This window comes from Rana temporaria, chromosome 11 (assembly GCF_905171775.1).
Source record: "Rana temporaria chromosome 11, aRanTem1.1, whole genome shotgun sequence".
In the NCBI taxonomy this organism is placed as follows: Eukaryota; Metazoa; Chordata; class Amphibia; order Anura; family Ranidae; genus Rana; species Rana temporaria.
In genome coordinates, this window is record NC_053499.1 from 43592277 (window position 1) to 43612449 (window position 20173).

At 42.4% G+C, this 20173-nt stretch overlaps 1 protein-coding gene across 2 annotated transcripts; it reads left to right on the forward strand.

Moving 5' to 3' along the window:
* The first annotated feature begins 373 nt into the window (after positions 1-373).
* Positions 374-16727, forward strand: TNNI2 (troponin I2, fast skeletal type). 2 transcript variants are annotated; one of them, XM_040328450.1, is made up of 6 exons: positions 374-475; positions 4202-4260; positions 8223-8351; positions 12013-12102; positions 14097-14273; positions 16252-16727. In XM_040328450.1, the coding sequence occupies exons 2-6, from the start codon at positions 4222-4224 to the stop codon at positions 16345-16347; spliced, it is 531 nt and encodes a 176-aa protein (XP_040184384.1). In that variant the 5' UTR covers positions 374-475; positions 4202-4221; the 3' UTR covers positions 16348-16727. The 2 variants fall into 2 exon arrangements, with proteins under 2 accessions (XP_040184384.1, XP_040184386.1); XM_040328452.1 differs by lacking the exon at positions 374-475 and adding an exon at positions 3998-4098.
* The last annotated feature ends 3446 nt before the right edge of the window (positions 16728-20173 follow it).

Consider the following 20173-nt stretch of genomic DNA (forward strand, 5'->3'; position numbering starts at 1 on the left):
GTATGGGCAGTAGTATCATATATCAGTGGCTGCATGCAGAGACAGGTGGGCTTAGTTCAAGAAAAGGACAAGGGGCTTCCCTACCAATGCAGGACAAACGACTTGCGACACTGACGTCACTTTTTGTTTCTTACTAAAAGTCTGTTTGTCTATGTAATGGGAGGTGATCCTAAAACGAAAAAAAAAAAAATCTTAGATATTCATCTAGGGGCAATAAAAAAAATGTAAAGATTTTAGTGACCTAATGCCACAATAAAGCAATCAAAGGGTTAAGATAACTTAAGATGAGCTGGGGTAGGAGGGCCTAAGTATTTGTGTCTCCTGCCACGTGATTGGCTGGTGGGGGTTTGCATGTCCTTACTGAGCTAGACATCAAGTGACCAGGGCTCCCCCAGCATATTAATACCCCCCTCAATGCCCATCACTTACAGTCCAACCCCTGCTTCATTCTGAGGGCTCCGTCCACAAGGGACAGGTAAGAAAAAAGCCAAGCCAGGGAAATAAGGCACCCTAGAGCTTGTGTTACAGCAAAATAATCCTCAGAGACAACTGTATGCACACCATGTATATATAAGGGGGAGGCGGAATGGCCACAAAACAGTTGGCAAGCGGGCAACTGTTATCTGGCCTTATGTGCAGGGCTTAGAAGGACCAAGCTTTGACCATTCCCTAATACAGAGAATGCAATAGTATCATATTCCCTATCAACAAATTCTTCTTACAACACCAGTTTCACAAGATTACCATTTCCTGGTGAAGGATATGTAGTGTAATAATATATTGCGTAAGGGGAGATTTCATATTTAAAATGAGTTTAAGGAAGAGTTCGTAAATAACTGCTGAAATAATCAACCTAAACATATACAGTATATATATATATATATATATATATATATATATATATATGTTGCAATAAAAACAATTCAGAACAGAAGTTACAAATAAGTCTACAGTAATTGCTGATCATGATATCGAATCTCAGGGTACATTTGTATGTATTATTGCTAGCGCAGTCAGTATAATCACCCAGCCGATTAGAGACGAGCAATGTGTGTGTGTTGAAATTGAAATATGTCATCGGGTTTATAGGACAGCTAGATGTACTGTATAAAATGAATGGCCGTTCATAAAACTGGAGATTGCATAAAATGACATTTTTGTTCTTTACTAAAAAGTGCTACTTTATGTATGAAATAAGAAAAAAAAAAAAATAATAAAGTGGATTAAAAAAAAAAAAAAATGCTACTTTGCTAATTACATAGTAAAACCTTGGATTGCGAGCATAATTCGTTCCAGAAACATGCTTGTAATCCAAAGCACTTGTATATCAAAGCATTTTTTTACATAGGGTATAAAAGAGATGAGAGGTACCTCTAAGTGTAGCAATAAGTTGCTAAATGTTGTACCTTCATTAAATGTAACCATATTGCTACACTTAGAGCTTCCTCTCTTCTTTTTTATACTCAGTGGTGACATGACGCTACTCTTATATCAAGACATCGCTTGTATATCAAGGCAAAATTTATTAAAACATTTTGCTTGTCTTGCAAAACGCTCTTAAACCAAGGTTTTACTGTATCTTGTATGCAATTTAAAACATAGTAGAGTAAGGGTTTCTGTATAAGATACAGGTTGTAAGAAAATAAATACAACACACAGAAGCTGGACATTTTTCAGCTTGCATACGTTTTATAAATGGTCGTCATCTTTTGAACCTCTTTTCATGTATTCCTGGAAACCTGAAGCTGGGTAAACATGGGAAGACAACTGTTGTATGGTAGTGGAGGGATCATGGCATTTGGAGAGCTGTGTTGGTACTGTAAGAGATCCAACACTTTGGAAAGTTCCATGCAATATGCTGAGTAGATAGATAGATAGATAGATAGATAGATAGATAGATAGATAGATAGATAGATAGAGACAGATAGATAGATAGATAGATAGATAGATAGATAGATAGATAGATAGATAGATAGATAGATAGATAGATAGATAGAAAGATAGATAGATATGGGCAGGAATGAAGAGGTATAAACTGATCTTCATCGAGCCAATAAGAGAGCCTTCTTTTTTCTCGACGGGAATGGAGAAACTTGCCTTGTCGAGTTCCTCGACAGCCTAACAAGGAACTCGACGAGGAAAACGATGTGTTTCGCCCGTCGAGTTCCTCGGTCGTGTGTACAAGGCATATGCCTTTAGCAAACCAGCTCATCCAAATAGGTGTTTTTTTATGCCCAAAATATGTTTTCAGCATTAACGGCTACTTAAAGACTTTGCAGCATGTTGGCCATTTAATATCACTGTAGTTGGGTAGCCGAGCTATTGTTTTTGTATTGGCAACATGACTCGTGTAGATGTTTTGTGTATTCAGGTGTGGTGTTCCTAGAAACTAACGAATCACAAACCTTGGCATGCTGTGGGGTATGCTGGGAATTGTCACCCTGCTGCCATGGTTCCAGAGGTTGCTTTAACCAATCGCGTTGCATTCCGTGTTCAATATACTAAGGCTCCCTGCACACTGGAGCTCATAAACGTCATTTTTTTTTGGAGTTTGACCATTTTTTTTTTTTTTTTTTAATCCCATAAACTCTCCTCTATGTTATCCTATGTGTCCATGCACACAGGGGTGTTTTTGGACGTTTATCAGCAGTGGAGTTTATGGGTTGTTTTCTGAATGCCCTAAAATCGGGTTCAGGAGTCTTTTTTTCTGACCACAAAAAATGCCAAACGCCCATAAACACTCATAAATGCTCACTAACGCTCATAAATGCTCATAAACGTTGACAAACACTCACAAATGTGGCTCACCAGCGTTTTTTAACGTTTTTGAAATATTGAAAAAATAAATTAAAAAACGCTAATAAACGCTATTGCAAAAACTTTAAAAAACGTTGAAAGTTTTACTGCAAAGCTACTAGGGTTTGTATAACATTATTTTAGCATCCAGTGTGCATGGAACCTTAGGGTGCAGATATGAACTTTTTTAGTAGATATATAAAGATTTTTTCAGTGTAGAAACTAGACTAGACTAGAGAAGTAGGATATTCAATGCATGTTGCATAGACCTCTTTGTTTACACATTACTACTTGTAATGTTTCACCCAATGGCGATATGTAATATGTTCCCAATGGCGACATGTAATATGTGCCCAATGGTGACATGTAATATGTGCCCAATGGCGACATGTAATATGTGCCCAATGGCGATATGTAACATGTGCCCAATGGCGATATGTAATATGTGCCCAATGGCGACATGTAATATGTTCCTAATGGCGATATGTAATATGTGCCTAATGGCGATATGTAATATGTGCCTGATGGCGATATTTAATATTTGCCCAATGGCGATATGTAATATGTGCCCAATGGCGATATGTAATATATGCCCAATGGCGATATGTAATATGTGCCTTATGGCGATATGTAATATGTGCCCAATGGCGATATGTAATATGTGCCTAATGGCGATATGTAATATGTGCCCAATGGCGATATGTAATATGTGCCCAATGGCGATATGTAATATATGCAACAGGCAGTAACCCTTCAAGATTAGTCAAAAATCATGGATTAAGCAAAGCTGTACTGCGATTGATTGCTCCTGCACTTTGTTATTAAATCAAGTCCAAGGTACCATGGTGACTCTGGACAGGCACACAGAGCTACTTAGCATTATAAGAGAGTACAGTATGTTCTTTATTTGGAGTATGAAATAAGACCTCCCTAAATATGTCTAGTGCCTGGATCAAGCAGGAGGAGTATATAATCCTCACTATTTTCACCTGTGCCCTCTTTATGGGCTGGGGGCTGCCAGTGAAGATTTGCTGGGCAGTCACAACTTGGACGAGGAGAGACAGCTGACGTTCCTTAAAGCTTCGGCAAGATATTTTGGGAAAGTCTTACAGTTTCTCATACTTCCCATGAGATCGAGTGACTTAAAAGAGGCGGCAGGTGTCAGTGTCTCTAGCCCCCCAGCCACGGTCTATTTAGGGGGTGGGGAGAGATTGAAAAAGAAGAACGGCCAAGGATTCAGTTTAGAACTTCGGGATTTTTGTAGGCAGACGTCAGGACCAAAGATTACTCCAGAACTTACCGGTAAATGCTGGGTGGTTTGTCGGCATTGATACTGTTATAATGCTGCCTTATATCAGAGACAGTATACCAACTAACAATAATTCTCGTGGTGTTTCATTTGCAGGTATCACATAAACCGCCAAGATGTCTAAAATGACAAATTCCCGTAAAACGCACCTGAAGGTAAGCAAAATTGGTGAAGCAGTGGTTGAATGTAACGCATAGGAAAATACGATGTAGGTTAAATTTGAAAATGTAATGATGGCTTACTAATGTAACTCTAAATTACATACACAAACTTGTGATACTAACGCATTATAATACCTTTATGATATGTTGCTATGGGGAGGATTTACTAAAACTGGAGAATGCACAATATGGTGCAGCTCTACAAAGAAACAAATCAGCTTCCAGGTTTTAGCCCTGGTTCACATTGATGCTACTTTGAAATCACGCTACGTCACTTGAAGAAGCGCGATTTCAAAGTAGCAAGGTCAGAGCAATTTCAGGTGCTACTTGATAGACATCTTTGTAGCATCATGCATAGATGTCTATTGAAGTCATACCTGAAATCGGCAAAGTAGTACAGAAACTACTTTAGAAAAATGGTGCGGCGCCGCAAAATCTGTGTCGCACTGATTGGAACAGTACCATTGCCTCCAATAGGCTGCGACTTGTCATGCGATTTGACCTCTCAAACCGCATGACAAATCGCTCCAATGTGAACCTAGGATTATTGCCAAAGCTTAATTGAACAAGCTGAAGGATTCCGTTTAGAACTTCGAGATTTTTGTAGGCAGAAGTCAGGACCAGTCAGGCCACTTAACCCCTTGATACCCACTATGTGTGGGTAAGCATGTGTCTGTAATTATCAGCATTACCATGTGAGTGCAAAATCTGGTGCAGCTGTGCATGGTAGCCAATCAGCTTCTAATTTCAGCGCGTTCAATTACGCCAAAAAAAATGGAAGCTGATTGGTTTGTATGCAGAGCTGCATTTTGCGCTCTTCAGTTTTGGGAAATTAATCCCACAGGTTTGTTGCCTAATGTGAATGCAACATTTACAAAAGAAACCACAGCAATTGAGAAAACACTCATTTACATATTATCAGAATAATATTAATACATGTTCTTGTTCAATAACTTTTTTACATATATATTGCATATACTGCCTGATAGGTATTCTAGGCATTATTCCGGCCAATTAAACATCTTTGCTACTAAAAGATTTAACGACCTGTTGCTCATCACCTCATTAGCAGCACAGTGCTTTTAGTGTGTTATAAATAACATTATTGTGAACAAGTAGAGACACATCTCAGTAGTATAGAGATAAAGTGTATGTATAGTCATAACTTTTTTTATATTCAGTTTTGGATAGAGTAGGGAAAATTTTGTATAGAGTATGGAAAGTTTTGGATATAGTAGAGAACGTTTTGTATAGAGTAGGGAAAGTTTTGGATAGAGAAGAGAAAGTTTTGGATAGAGTAGGGAAAGTTTTGGATAGAGTAGGGAAAGTTTTGTATATAGTAGAGAAAGTTTTGTATAGAGTAGAGAAAGTTTCGGATAGAGTAGAGAAAGTTTTGTATAGAGTAGAGAAAGTTTTGTATAGAGTAGGGAAAGTTTTGTATAGAGTAGGGAAAGTTTTGGATAGAGTAGAGAAAGTTTTGGATAGAGTAGAGAAAGTTTTGGATAGAGTAGAGAAAGTTTTGGATAGAGTAGGGAAAGTTTTGGATAGAGTAGGGAAAGTTTTGGATAGAGTAGAGAAAGTTTTGGATAGAGTATGGAAAGTTTTGGATAGAGTAGAGAAAGTTTCGGATAGAGTAGAGAACGTTTTGGATAGAGTAAGGAAAGTTTTGGATGTAGTAGATAAAGTTTTGGATAGAGTAGGGAAAGTTTTGGATATAGTAGGGAAAGTTTCGGATATAGTAGAGAAAGTTTTGGATAGAGAAGAGAAAGTTTCGGATAGAGTAGAGAACGTTTTGGATAGAGTAAGGAAAGTTTTGGATATAGTAGATAAAGTTTTGGATAGAGTAGGGAAAGTTTTGGATATAGTAGGGAAAGTTTTGGATATAGTAGGGAAAGTTTTGGATAGAGTAGAGAAAGTTTTGGATAGAGTAGGGAAAGTTTTGGATAGAGTAGGGAAAGTTTTGGATATAGTAGGGAAAGTTTTTGATATAGTAGAGGACGTTTTGGATAGAGTAAGGAAAGTTTTGGATATAGTAGAGAAAGTTTTAGATAGAGTAGGGAAAGTTTTGGATATAGTAGGGTCTTTGTAGATCTTCCTTTCATATTTCTCCAGTGACTACTGTGATGTGTGTGAAAGTACTGACACATCCAAAATGTTATAGTTGTCACTAGAACAGGAAGTGAGAGTCAGTCTTCCATTTGTGGGAAAAGTCTTAGGAACACTCATACTAAAATTCTCAGAACATTCAAAAGATGTCATTTGCTTTAACATTTCATTTTGGAATGAATTGACTTTACCAAAAACCACATACGTTGTTAGAAATTTTTCAAGACACATTTTCCATCCTGCTCCTTCACATTTTCGCGTCACTGTGGTCGAAAACAATTGTTGATTTGACCAGCTGATGATTATAAAACCAAACAAACTTTCCTAGAACATTCTTTTCCTAAGAATTTTCATTCCAAATTCTACCCATCTATGGCCAGCTTCAGTCACCACTATTACAGAAATCTTCAGAACTTTCTAGTAATACCACTACTTATGGTGTATTCAGTGCCCCAATACAAAGAGCATCAGCGATATTAAAGTGTAATATAGCCAACACTTTTCGTTTTTGATACAATAGGAAATAGTTTGAATACTTGCCAGGTTTTTATTGCCATCTTTGTTGACTCTACTTCACCCAGTGACCTTTAACACCCCAAAAATATTACAGCTGTCACCTGAACAAGAGGTGCGGGTAAATCTTTCCGCTCCATCTCTGGGACAAGAAACAAAGGAAAATATCCCTCCGCCCACATTCACATTGGGCCAATTTGGCAAGCAATTTGACATGCCAAATTGGTGGTTATTGCCGGCAATGGCACTGTCCCAATCGGTGCGATGCCAACTTTGCGGCGCCGCAGCGATTCCCAAAAGCAGTTCCTGTAATACTTTTGGTGACTTCTGGGGCCATTGAATAGACATCTGTGCAGGAACCCGCAAAGATGTCTGTCAAATCGCCCCTGACGTTGGACTGCATTGCCGGTTTGAAATTGTGCGAGTTCAGCTGAGTTTGGGTTCTCTAACCCACATCAGTGTGAACCTGGGCTAATGGGGCAAAAATGTACAGGTTTTAACCCTTCCTTGCTCTATCAAAGTTTTGGCTATACCTGCACTTTAAAATATGACTTGGTTAATTCATTGAAGTAACTTTACTGTACCAATACCTGTTGGTCTTTGTAGTGCTTATTAAACTAGCCTGTATGTTTTACTACTAGGTGTACTTGGATGTAAACTTAAAGTGGATGTAAACCCTCCATACACCCAGTGAAGTGAACAGCCTCAGATGATACACAGGGATGAACCAAATCTCCCTACATACGTTTTACATGTATATCTGCTGTCTTCATATTTATATACTGTTAGAAAGTTCAGATCGTGTTAGGAGATTTTCTCTTCCTGTTTAACACAGAGTGTGATGTCTGGGCATACAGCCAAGATAGCTAACATTGCTGATTGGAGGAAAGGCACACACCCCCTCTAATCATAGGCAGAGACTCTCAGAGGTGTTTTGTAACAGGGACAGCTCCCTGCTAATTTATTTTAGCAACCTCCCCTGACAGAAATTTTGGGCTTCTATTATCTGATGTGTCCAAAAATTTGTCAGGAGTTATCAGACTGATAACAGAGGAATGGGTCAGTAGAGAGCTACAGGACTTGGCACATTGAAGAGAGATAACAAAATACTGCAGATATATGTGCCCAGCTAGAAATTTCATGAATCTGGTTTACATCCACTTTAAGACTTCAACGACTGAGCATCCATACACTAGCTGCACCACCATCCCAACATACTAGATGAAAAAAAGAACTCAGTGCTTTGAATCTCACTCTCCTTAACATACAACATAATTTAAACTTTAAAGACATTTTAAATGTGTTGCTTCCTAACACTCTTTATTTTCTATGGACAGAGCTTGATGCTCCAGGTGGCGAAAGTCGCTCTAGAGAAAGAAGAGGCAGACGCAGCTGCTGAAAAAGAACGTTACCTGTCTGAAAACTGCCCCCCTCTGAGCCTTCCAAGTTCCTTGGCGGATCTTCAGGTACCATAGGATTTAAGATTCCTTCACTTTCAGTTAGGAAGTGGTTTCTTATAGATTGCTATTAGTGATTTCCCTTCATACTGAATAAGACTGACAGCAGGCTTTATTATCAACGTCATCGAGGAAAGACAGTCTGCATTGTGCAAAGGAATCAGTCAAATTCTCCTTTTCCTCCTTCCATACATATCAGAGAATGAGAAGGAGGAGGATCTGATTGGTAGCTATGGGAAAAATACTGGCTAACACATTTGCTTCTTCTAAATTTTGTTCCATCGGAATTGTTGACTTTTCAACATATTGGAACAGGTAAACATTAGACCTTGATTTCAAATAGTGCTTACAGATAAAGATGACATGGTTGAACAAATAATGCATGTACAGTGGGGATCGAAAGTTTGGGCACCCCAGGTAAAAATTTGTATTAATGTGCATAACAAAGCCAAGGAAAGATGGAAAAATCTCCAAAAGGCATCAAATTACAGATTAGACATTCTTATAATATGTCAAAAAAAGTTAGATTTTATTTCCATCATTTACACTTTCAACATTACAGAAAACAAAACAATGGCGTCTGAAAAAGTTTGAGTACCCTGCAGAATTTATAGCATGCACTGGCCCCTTTGCAAAGCTGAGACCTGCCAGTGTCATGGATTGTTCTCAATCATCGTCTGGGAAGACCAGGCGATGTCAATCTCAAAGGTTTTAAATGCCCAGACTCATCTGACCTTGCCCCAACAATCAGCACCATGGGTTCTTCTAAGCAGTTGTCTAGAAAACTGAAACTGAAAATAGTTAACGCTCACAAAGCTGGAGAAGGCTATAAGAAGATAGCAAAGCGTTTTCAGATGTCAATATCCTCTGTTCGGAATGTAATTAAGAAGTGGCAGTCATCAGGAACAGTGGAAGTTAAAGCAAGATCTGGAAGACCAAGAAAAATATCAGACAGAACAGCTCGCAGGATTGTGAGAAAAGCAATTCAATGACTGCACGATACCTCCAGAAAGATCCGGCAGACACCGGAGTTGTGGTACACTATTCCACTATAAAGAGATACTTGTACAAATATGGTCTTCATGGAAGAGTCATCAGAAGAAAACCTCTTCTACATCCTCACCACAAAAATCAGCGTTTGAACTTTGCAAATGAACATATAGACAAGCCTGATGCATTTTGGAAACAAGTTCTGTGGACCGATGAGGTTAAAATAGAACTTTTTGGCCGGAATGAGCAAAGGTACGTTTGGAGAAGAAAGGGCACAGAATTTAATGAAAAGAACCTCTGTACAACTGTTAAGCATGGGGGTGGATCAATCATGCTTTGGGGTTGTATTGCAGCCAGTGGCACAGGGAACATTTCACGAGTAGAAGGAAAAATGGATTTAATCAAATTTCAGCAAATTTTGGATGGTAACTTGATGCCATCTGTGAAAAAGCTGAAGTTAAAGAGAGGATGGCTTCTACAAATGGATAATGATCCTAAACACACCTCAAAATCCACGGGGGATTACATCAAGAGGCGTAAACTGAAGGTTTTGCCATGGCCTTCACAATCTCCTGACCTCAACATAATTGAAAATCTATGGATAGACCTTAAAAGAGCAGTGCGTGACAGACAGCCCAGAAATCTCAAAGAACTGGAAGACTTTTGTAAGGAAGAATGGGCAAAGATACCTCAAACAAGAATTGAAAGACTCTTGGCTGGCTACAAAAAGCGTTTACAAGCTGTGATACTTGCCAAAAGGGGCAGTACAAGATATTAACTCTGCAGGGTGCACTTTGAAAGTGTAAATGATGGAAAAATAAAATCTAATTTTTTGGACATATTATAAGAATGTCTAATCTGTAATTTGATGCCTTTTGGAGATTTTTCCATCTTTCCTTGGCTTCGTTATGCACATTAATACAAATTTTTACCTGGGATGCCCAAACTTTCGATCCCCACTGTAATTGATATGGTGTATTCATTTTAATTATCTAAATTAAAGGGACACTAAACCTTTTTTCAAGTCGGAGAGACTGCAGTAGTGTGCATTAAGACGGCTTCATTCACTTACATTGATGTCTTCATGCAGCGATACTTGAGGCAACTAGGGGCGAATTGGGGCGACTTGAAGTCGGATCCAAAGTCGGACCTGTGTGAATGGGCTCTAAAGGTTCCCGTTTAAAAAAAGAAAAAATAACAAACATGTCATACTTACCTCCACTGTGCAGCTAGTTTTGCACAGAGTGGCCCCGATCCTGGTCTTCTGGGGTCCCTTGGTGGCTGTCTCGGCTCCTCCCGGCATCAGCTAACCCCCTTTATGGGAAGTGCTCTCCCAAGGGGGTTTGCTTGCGGGCACGCTTCCGTGATACAGCTGGCGGCTATAGCTACCGACTGTATCACACGGCCCCACCCTCCCCTCCTGGCGCACAGCGTCATTGCATGTGATTGCCAGCAGCACGAGCCAATGGCTGCGCTGCTATCAATCTAGCAATTCTAGCCAATCGACGGCCAGACTCCAAAGAGAAGAGGACGCTCAGGTAAGTAAATCGGGGGGCGTCATTGCTTGTTTTTTTTCCCACCATAATGCATAGGATGCATTAAGGTGAAAAAAAATGAGCCTTTACAACCCCTTTAACAAAAGTACAGATTTATCATATATAAACAAGTAATCACACCCCTACACTTACCATCACTTCAAATCCATGTAATTAGAACCCAGTGTTCCGCGTTGGATATGAATGTTCAGAGCCACCTAAGGTCTGGTATTTTCTTTTCTATTGACGTGTGGTGTTATCATGACATAGACAGGTCATAGACTGTGCAAATTTCTTTGAATGCCCATTAACAGTTCGAATCTCGGCAGATTCAAACCGTGTATGGCCAGCCTAAGGCCCTCAGAAAATAAGCTGTGGATGCCTAAAGCTGGCCATAGATGGATCAAAATTCGGGCAGGCTGCTTGTACTGAATTCGATCCATCAATCAACTTCAGCACAACCAGCCTGTCAGGTTTTTTTTTTTTGCCTGATCACTGTTGGTGGCTATGTCACTGTGGCTATGTTGGTGGCTATAACACAGTGAAGCCTCGTACACACGACCGAGGAACTCAACGGGCGAAACACAACGTTTTCCTTGTCGAGTTGTTAAGCTAATTTTCTCCATTCCCGTCAAGGAAATAGAGAACATGCTCTCTTTTTGGCTCGTCGAGTTTCTCGACAGTTTCCTCGACGAAAATGTACACACGACCGGTTTCCTCGGCAAAAAAATATCTCCCAGCAAGTTTCTTGCTGGTTTTTGCCGAGAAACTCGGTCGTGTGTACGAGGCCTGAGTGTTGATAGGGGAATCAAGCTATTTTCTTTCCTTCAACCTGTTGTTGAAGTTTGAGTCAAACTGCATGCGATCAGAAAGAGATTGCACCAATTCAACCTGCATGAGACGTGTGTTTCCAAAAAGAGTAGAGTAAGGACTATCATACACGGATCGGTGGGCTGATCGAAAAAAACTGAACGGATTCCCCCATTCGCACAAGCAAGGTGGATGGAGGAATTCTCCCTGCTATGTTATTGTGTTATGAAAGCAGGGATTCCTCCACTGTTAAAATAAAAATCTACAACAATTCAATTAGTGCAGAGTAAACATATTTATTTATTTTCTTTGTTAACTTCCTTATCTTCATCCAGGAATTCTGCAAGAAGTTACATGCCAAGATTGATGTGGTTGATGAGGAGAGGTACGACATGGAGGTCAAAGTCTCAAAGAGCTCCAAAGAGGTACATTTTTACTTATGAAGCACTACCCCCGCAGGAGCTGCTGGTTACATTTTGGGTTTGCACGTTACCTCTTAAGCTTCGTTGTCAGGGTAGGGAATTCCATAGTAAATGCAATGTCCAGACAGATGTAAAACCTTCAACAGTTTGGTTTTATTTTCACTGCAGGCAGGGCCTTATCCGCCCTATAGGCTCACTATGCAAGCCGTTTAGGGCCCCCCAAATTACTAGAGGCCCCACTTGGTGAGAAGTCATTTTCAGCCCCTCACCCCGCCTCTTACCTCTTCTCCCATGCAGCCAGCACACCCACGCTTCTCACTTTAATGTAAGATGTAATTTCCGCGATGTCAAGATACACGCTTCTCAACTTTAAGAAGCCCCCAGGGAGGTCAGGATCGGCACTGACTGCAGGATAACTTGAACAAGAGAAAGTAGAAGGGAGGAGAAGAGTAGGGGAAGGTTCAGGAACGTGGTACAGAATGCTCAAAAATAGTCGATCAGTCTCCACTCTCAACTATTGAGTGGGTATTGCTCACCCGCATAGTCCCCTCTCACATGGCCTAGCAGCCGGGATGATGCACAAACTAATGTCCAGACGGTCTCGGCCACAGACTGTTGTGGAATAAACTTGGTCTCTGCCACAGACCTTTTGGATGAACTTGGTCTCTGCCACAGACCTTTTGGATGAACTTGGTCTCTGCCACAGACCTTTTGGATGAACTTGGTCTCTGCCACAGACCTTTTGGATGAACTTGGATGCGTCCGGGAATCCTCTGCCACAGGATTTTAAAGTCCCGAACCTCCAGCCGTGCAGTAGAAGAGCCTTTAAGCTGAACCGGCGAACTGCAGGGCTTCCAATGTAGTGGATCCCTCCTTAATCAAGTCACCAAGCCTCACCCGAGACATCAGCACTTTGCCGGTGTTCTCCAGGGCAAGTTCTCCCCTGGTCTCCTTCATTAAGACAGTTTCCTCCCTTGTGGACAGACAGCTTGGGATCCCCTTTTAAAATTGTAGGCCCCAGCCAGCATAGGAGTTGTTGGAGACAGTGCGGGATCCAAGACTCCCAGTGTGAGGAATTCATTCCTGCACATCAGCACTCAGTAGCCACTGAAAACTAGAACCCTCGTGTCAGGAAGAGGAGCGGCCCCTCCCCCGAGCACTGCCAGGCTGGATGGGCTGTCCTATGTTCACACATCAGTTCTGGACGGACACACACCTATGCTCAGAACACTAGTTCTGGACGGACACACACCTATGCTCAGGACACTAGTTCTGGACGGATACACACCTATGCTCAGAACACTAGTTCTTGACGGACACAAACAAGAAGAGAAGGAGGGAGGGGAGAACTCTGGCACTTCGGCATCCCCACCTCTGCATGCGCCTGGGTGCAATGCACCCTGTGCACCCAGCTTAGGATCGGCCCTGAATGGAGCCGCTCTTTCAGGGTGCTTTGCAGGCGCTATTTTTAGCGTTATAGTGCTTGCAAAGCGCCTCAGTGTAAAAGGGGTCTAAAAGTAGTGTTAAGCCATCGTCTGACTTTGTAACGTACATAGGAACCAAGCAGAACTAAAAACTCTGGTGGCAATATGTTGCCATTTGAAGGACATATAAGAAGCCAGCATGGGAATCAATTTTCCAGCAGCCACACAAAATTAAAATATCAGTCATGTAAAATAAATGTGGTGTTGGATGAAGGTGAAGAAAATTGTATTTGGAATGTATAGGTTTTGAAGGTAGCACTTTACGTTTATTGGTTTCTAGTGTTTTGTTGCTATATACAGTGTCTACCTTTGTCCATTTGTTAAGGAGCATCATGGGTAGGGACAGACATAGAGAGAAATTATGATATATAAAATCCAAATTTGTGCATCACTTTCTGGGAAGGAAAAAAATTACAGAACACATTTAGTAAAGTGAACAGAAAACAGCTTTGTGCACCTTAATAAAAGTAAAAAAATATCTTAAACTAAAACTTTTTTTGATTCTGTTTGTAGCTGGAAGACTTAAACCAGAAAATCTTTGACCTGAGAGGTAAATTCAAGAGGCCGGCACTCAGACGTGTGCGTATGTCTGCTGACGCTATGCTTCGTGCCTTGCTGGGTTCCAAACACAAGGTCAACATGGAGCTCCGTGCCAACCTCAAGCAAGTCAAGAAAGAGGACACTGATAAGGTGAGACTTCAGCCATTTTACTGAAAAGATTTATCAATAACTGTCAAAGTACAGTAACATCTCTAAGTCCTGTCCTGTTACGGAGATTCAAGCCCTGTACACAGCCCAGAATCTCGTCAGGAAAAAAACGTTGTTTTTCCAGACAAGATTCTTGCCAAGATTCTCTTGCCGGCCGAGTGTACACACACTCCATTCCTAAGAGCCATCGTTCTTTTCAATGGCACGAACATGGTGACGTCATCGCCTATAATGAGCATGCGCTCGTCACATTCAATGCCGTCGCCGCCATCTTGCTACGCCCTACCTATGCCTTGGAAGCTACCGCGCATGCGTCAATGTCATTTCGAGCATGCGCGTGTTTCCATGGCGACAGGTAAGTATACAGACGCTCGGGTTTCTCGGCAGGAAAACACTGCTGAGAATCACAACGAGAAAATAGAGAGAAGGTTCTCTATTTTTCTCGTCTAGATTCTGGGCAGTTTTCTTGACGAGAAACCTCAAAGCCTCGTACACACGCACGGTTTACTCTGCCAGCAGTTTTCTTGCTGGTTCTTGCCGAGAAAACCGAGCGTGTGTACGAGGCTTTACCCTCTTTATTTGTCGTGGTGACCATTGTCTCTGGGACAGCAATAGAGGAGAAATCTTCTAATGGAAACACTTCTATCGGAGACTTGTTCAATTTCCTTTCACTTTGGTGGTTCCTTTCACTTTCAGGTTTGTTAAAGCAAAAAAAAGGAAAGAATTGGGACACAGATGGCAAAAAAACCTTATAGGGGTTTTAATTATTCTCTATAACAAGGGTCTCCAAACTTTCTAAACAAAGGGCCAGTTTACTATCCCTCAGACTTTAGTGGGGGTGGAATGTGTCCATTGGAAGTTGAAATTATCTTGGCATCAATGGGAGTAAACACTGCTTCTTTGGCGTTAGATGGAGTAATAGTGCACCATTGTTGGTGTCAGTGGGAGGAATAGTGCCCAATCATTGGTGTCAATGGGAGGAATAGTGCCCAGTCGTTGGTGTCAATGGAAGGAATAGTGCCCAATCGTTAGTGTCAATGGGAGGAATAGTGCCCAGTCGTTGGTGTCAATGGAAGGAATAGTGCCCAATCGTTAGTGTCAATGGGAGGAATAGTGCCCAGTCGTTGGTGTCAATGGAAGGAATAGTGCCCAATCGTTGGTGTCAATGGGAGCCATAATGTCTTATTGTTGGTGATAATGTGAGAAATTGTGCCCCGCTGTTGATGTCAGTAACAGGAATCATGCCCCATTGTTGGTGTCAGTGGGAGGAAGAGTGCCAAAAAGGCTGGATGAAGACAAGGGGCTGTAGTTTGGAGACCATTGCTCTACACTTTTCAAAATAGAAAACCATTTCTTGACTTTAGATATTCTTTAATAGGCCTTAAAGCGGAGGTCCGCCTAAAAAAAATATTAAAAGCCAGCAGCTACAAATACTGCAGCTGCTGACTTTTAATATATGGACACTTACCTGTCCAGGGCGCTCGCGATGTCGGCAGCCGAAGCTGATCAGTCGCTCGGCTCTCGGCTGTTGCCGCCGCCATCGTTGCGGCTTCACTTCCTGGTTCCCTAGTGCGCATTCGCGTGAGTCGCGCTGCGTGTCCTCACTGGTCCCTGCTGTGTTCTGGGACCTATGTGTCTCCCAGAAGACAGCGGGGGAGGACAGTGTAGGCGCAAGAAGTGGCATAGGTCAGCGCGATCACCGCGGTGATCTATGCCAGGAAGTGGGAGCAAATACCTGTATTACACAGGTATCTATTCCCTCCTCCCCCGGAATGGTGCCAAATGTAACACCGGAGGGGGGGAGGATTCCAAAAAGTGGAAGTTCCATTTTTGGGGGGAACTCCGCTTTAAGGTATGAACAGAGCAAGTATAATAGAGACAATTGTACAACCAGACAGTCAGAACGCATTTCATAGATGGTTCGAGAAAATCTAACGCTTGTATATTTCTCTGTCCTCAGGAGAAGGACCTGCGTGATGTTGGTGACTGGCGTAAGAACATTGAAGAGAAATCTGGCATGGAAGGCAGAAAGAAGATGTTCGAGTCCGAGGCTTAAGCCCCTTTACCATGACCATAGTTATCTTCAACCCCAAGCTGCCAAAGACACCCGCTTCACCATATCACAGCGTTTCCCTGGCAACCCGAGGGTTAACCCCTCTGCTGCTCGGCTTTACACATACTTTACGGCAGCCAAGGGGTTAATGAAATCTTACTTCTTCCTTGTACTCTCCTCAATTTAAACCCAAGAGAATGTCTTACAGTATGTTTTGGACTGCTGAGGGGGGCTGCAGAGTTCCCCTCTGTTTAAGCCACAGTCTGGTTCTGCAGGTGCTGTGTTATGTGGACATGAGAACCGTGTAAATAAAGCTTGTGACGTCCTTTATGGTTTGTGATACCTGATGCATAGGTGACGTCACTTTTAATTTGTCGGGGTCACTAGCCGGGTCTCATTCTTTTCATTTCTGTCTGATGTCAGATCTTACTGATGGAACCACCACTGCCGCTGGAAGGAGCAAGTGATTGTGGGGATAAGAAAGCTCTGGGGCTGTCATGGTGTCTTTCTGGATCAGTAATTACCAGGGCAATGTTTTATGGACAGTTTGGTGTTTATATGTCAAAGCATAAGAAGCACAGGGTAGAAGTTATACAGGGCGGGCCATTTATATGGATACACCTTAATAAAATGGGAATGGTTGGTGATATTAAAGTGGAAGTAAACCCTTCAATTTCATAGTTACAAAAACAGTTAACATTCCCGGCATGCCGGAATTGCTAGCTGTCACATTTGTTTGTGCTCTCAACCAAACTGCCAAACCATCCAATGGCTGGTTTCATAACAGGTCACATGTACAGCATCATGGCAGTTGCAGATTAAACAGAGGTCAAGATGGCCGCTTCCTTGGCTGAAAACGATAGGAGGGTTTACTTCCACTTTAACTTCCTGTCTGTGGCACATTAGTATATGTAAGGGGGGAAACTTTTCAAGATGGGTGGTGACCATGGCGGCCATTTTGAAGTCGGCCATTTTGAATCCAACTTTTGTTTTTGGTGTATCCATATAAATGGCCCACCCTGTATATAAAAATGTAAACTTTAGCATAGAGGATCATAGTATAATAGTAAACTATTATATAATATAATATAACATAGTATAATAGTGATAAATAACACACTTATCTTAAAATATCTGGAAATACTCTTATGGGCTGTGCACACCCAGGGGCCAAATGCATAACAGAATCCTATACCTGTGTGAAAAAGCCAGGATTGATGCTAGCCCTGAGACATTCAGCATGCAGTGTGCCCGGAAGCCATCATGATCATCAAGAAAGTACACCCAGTGCCCATTTTGATGCCGTATTATAATCACACTGTATGTTTAATTTCGTTGGTCTTTTTCAATCAGTCACAACATGTACAGACAATGTTCAAAGTGCTGTATTCAATAACAAGCATTTAGAATTTATCACTTCCAGATCTGACTCCATATTATTGGCATTGCCAGATCATTCACAAAGCAGCCTAGGCAGGAGCCCAGGCTCTAGTGCAGTGGTCGCCAACCTTTTCGGACCTCCTGGACCACTAAACTCACTATTTTGAATCCCGCAGACCATTAACATGAATTATACATGCCTTTTACACACAATGCTCCAGCGCTCTACTCAACTTCTCCCCTCCCCCCACACTCTGCATCGCACTTGCCTTAGACACAGACTCATCATTGGATCTCACCTCCTTATCCAGCCATGTGCTCAAGCCCTGTGTTCCCTCCCACAGTCTGTGATCAGCATGGCCATTGGAAGTCCCTTACCTTCCACGCTATGCACTACTCCCGGTGCCTCCCTCTGAGTTCACAGGAGCTGGAACTACACAGAGACATCTGGTATTAATGTGCACTCAGGCCTCGTACACGACCGAGGAACTCGACGGGCGAAACATATCGTTTTGCTCGTCGAGTTCCTTGTGAGGCTGTTGAGGAACTTGGCGAGCCAATTTTCTCCATTCCCGTCGAGGAAATAGAGAACATGCTCTCTTTTTGGCTTGACGAGTTCCTCGACAGTTTCCTCGTCGAAAAATGTACACACGACTGGTTTCCTCGGCAATAAAAAAAAAACAGCAAGTTTCTTGCTGGTTTTTGCCGAGAAACTCGGTCGTGTGTACGAGGCCTGACAGTATTGACTGTCAGTGCACATTAAGAACAATATTGAAAACAATGTTGGGCGGTATACATCTGTGGTCTGCCACAAAGTTGATTTGTGGCAGAACCCCTGGGGACCACCAACATTTTTTTAATTAACTACCAGTGGTCCACAGATCACTGGTTGGCGACTGCTGCTTTAGTGGATGTCCAGGGAGCCCAGCTGCAGCCTCATACTCCTGCAGTAAACCAGGGGGATCAAAACTGTGCACCTGCCTGTCTCACGACTATTTTGTCGGAATAAACTCCAATGGGTTTTTCCGAAGGAATTCCGCTAAAGCGGTCTTGCATACACAGGGACACACCGAATTCCAGCCGTCAAAAACGCGGTGACGTACAACACTACGATGAACCTAGAAAATGAAGTTCAATGCATCCGAGCATGCGTCAAATTGTTTCCAAGCATGCGTGTTTTTTTCACCGTCGGAATTCCATACAGACAAACGGAAATTCCGATGGAAAAAGTCAGATGGGGCATACACACGGTCGGAATATCCGATGAAAAAATTCCGTCTGACTTTTTTCATCAGAAATTTCCGACCGTGTGTACGCGGCATAATAGGAACTTGTGATTGATGGGGAACGCCATACTGGTACAGCAGACGCAGACGGGGCAGCTTCCCTGTGCATATTAAATCTCCTATAAAAATTTTTCAAAGGGATAGGGGGAGGCAAAACTGTAACCTTGCCTAAGGACCCATTCTGCCTTAATCCATCTCTGCTGATTGGTTCATGTGGCTTATAGAAAGCATGTCATAAGCAATTACTAACCTCCTTTTAAAATTATTACCGTATTTATCGGGGTATTGCGCGCTCCGGCGTATAGCGCGCACCCCTAAAGTGGACCCGACATTCCTGTAAAAAAACATTTTAGTACTTACAGTTTTGGTGTCTTGCGCGGCGTCCATCGGCGGCCTAGTCGGGTCCGGCGTCCGTCTGCGGCTTCGGGTGTCCTCTTCGTCGGGTCCGGCGTCCTTCTGCGGCGTCCTCCCCGCTCGATCCCCGCTTTCCCGCGCCGAGTTTGAATACTGCGCCAGCATATACCGTCCAGGACGTGAGCGCGAGAGGAGCCGAGTCTGCCCGACTATACACGAGTGTACTGCGCTCGGTATATGCTGGCGCAGTGTTCAAACTCGGTGCGGAAAAGCGGGTATCGGCGTATATCGCGCACCCACGATTTTGCCCTGATTTTTAGGGCAAAAAAGTGAGCGGTATACGCCGATAAATACGGTAGTTAATTAGTTATTAAGCTGATCCTCTGCATATGGGTCACTGATCAAGAACAAATAAGCAGCATAAGGGAAGTCATAGCTCCTGATATGCATACTTGTTCCAGCTCAGTTGCTGTATTAAAATACACCTTCACCATAGGTGTGCGCAGTCTATTGCATTAAGGTGTGCACCCCAAAACACACGCTACTGATCACTCGAGATGTTAATTCAGAAAGGGAAGGGGATGATCAATTACATATTTACCGGCCCCTTCCTTTCCACTCACCCTAAAACATCCTTGCAGCTGGCAGGAGAGGAGGGAAGCTGGTAGCACTGCAGGGGGAAGGAGGGAGCCAGGGAAGTAATGGCAATCTGTGCTGTAAAGGGTGATTAGGGTGTGCCTGGGCACATCTGGCACACGCTGTGCACACGCCTATGATCCTTACTATGAGAAATATGAAAGTTGCCATTG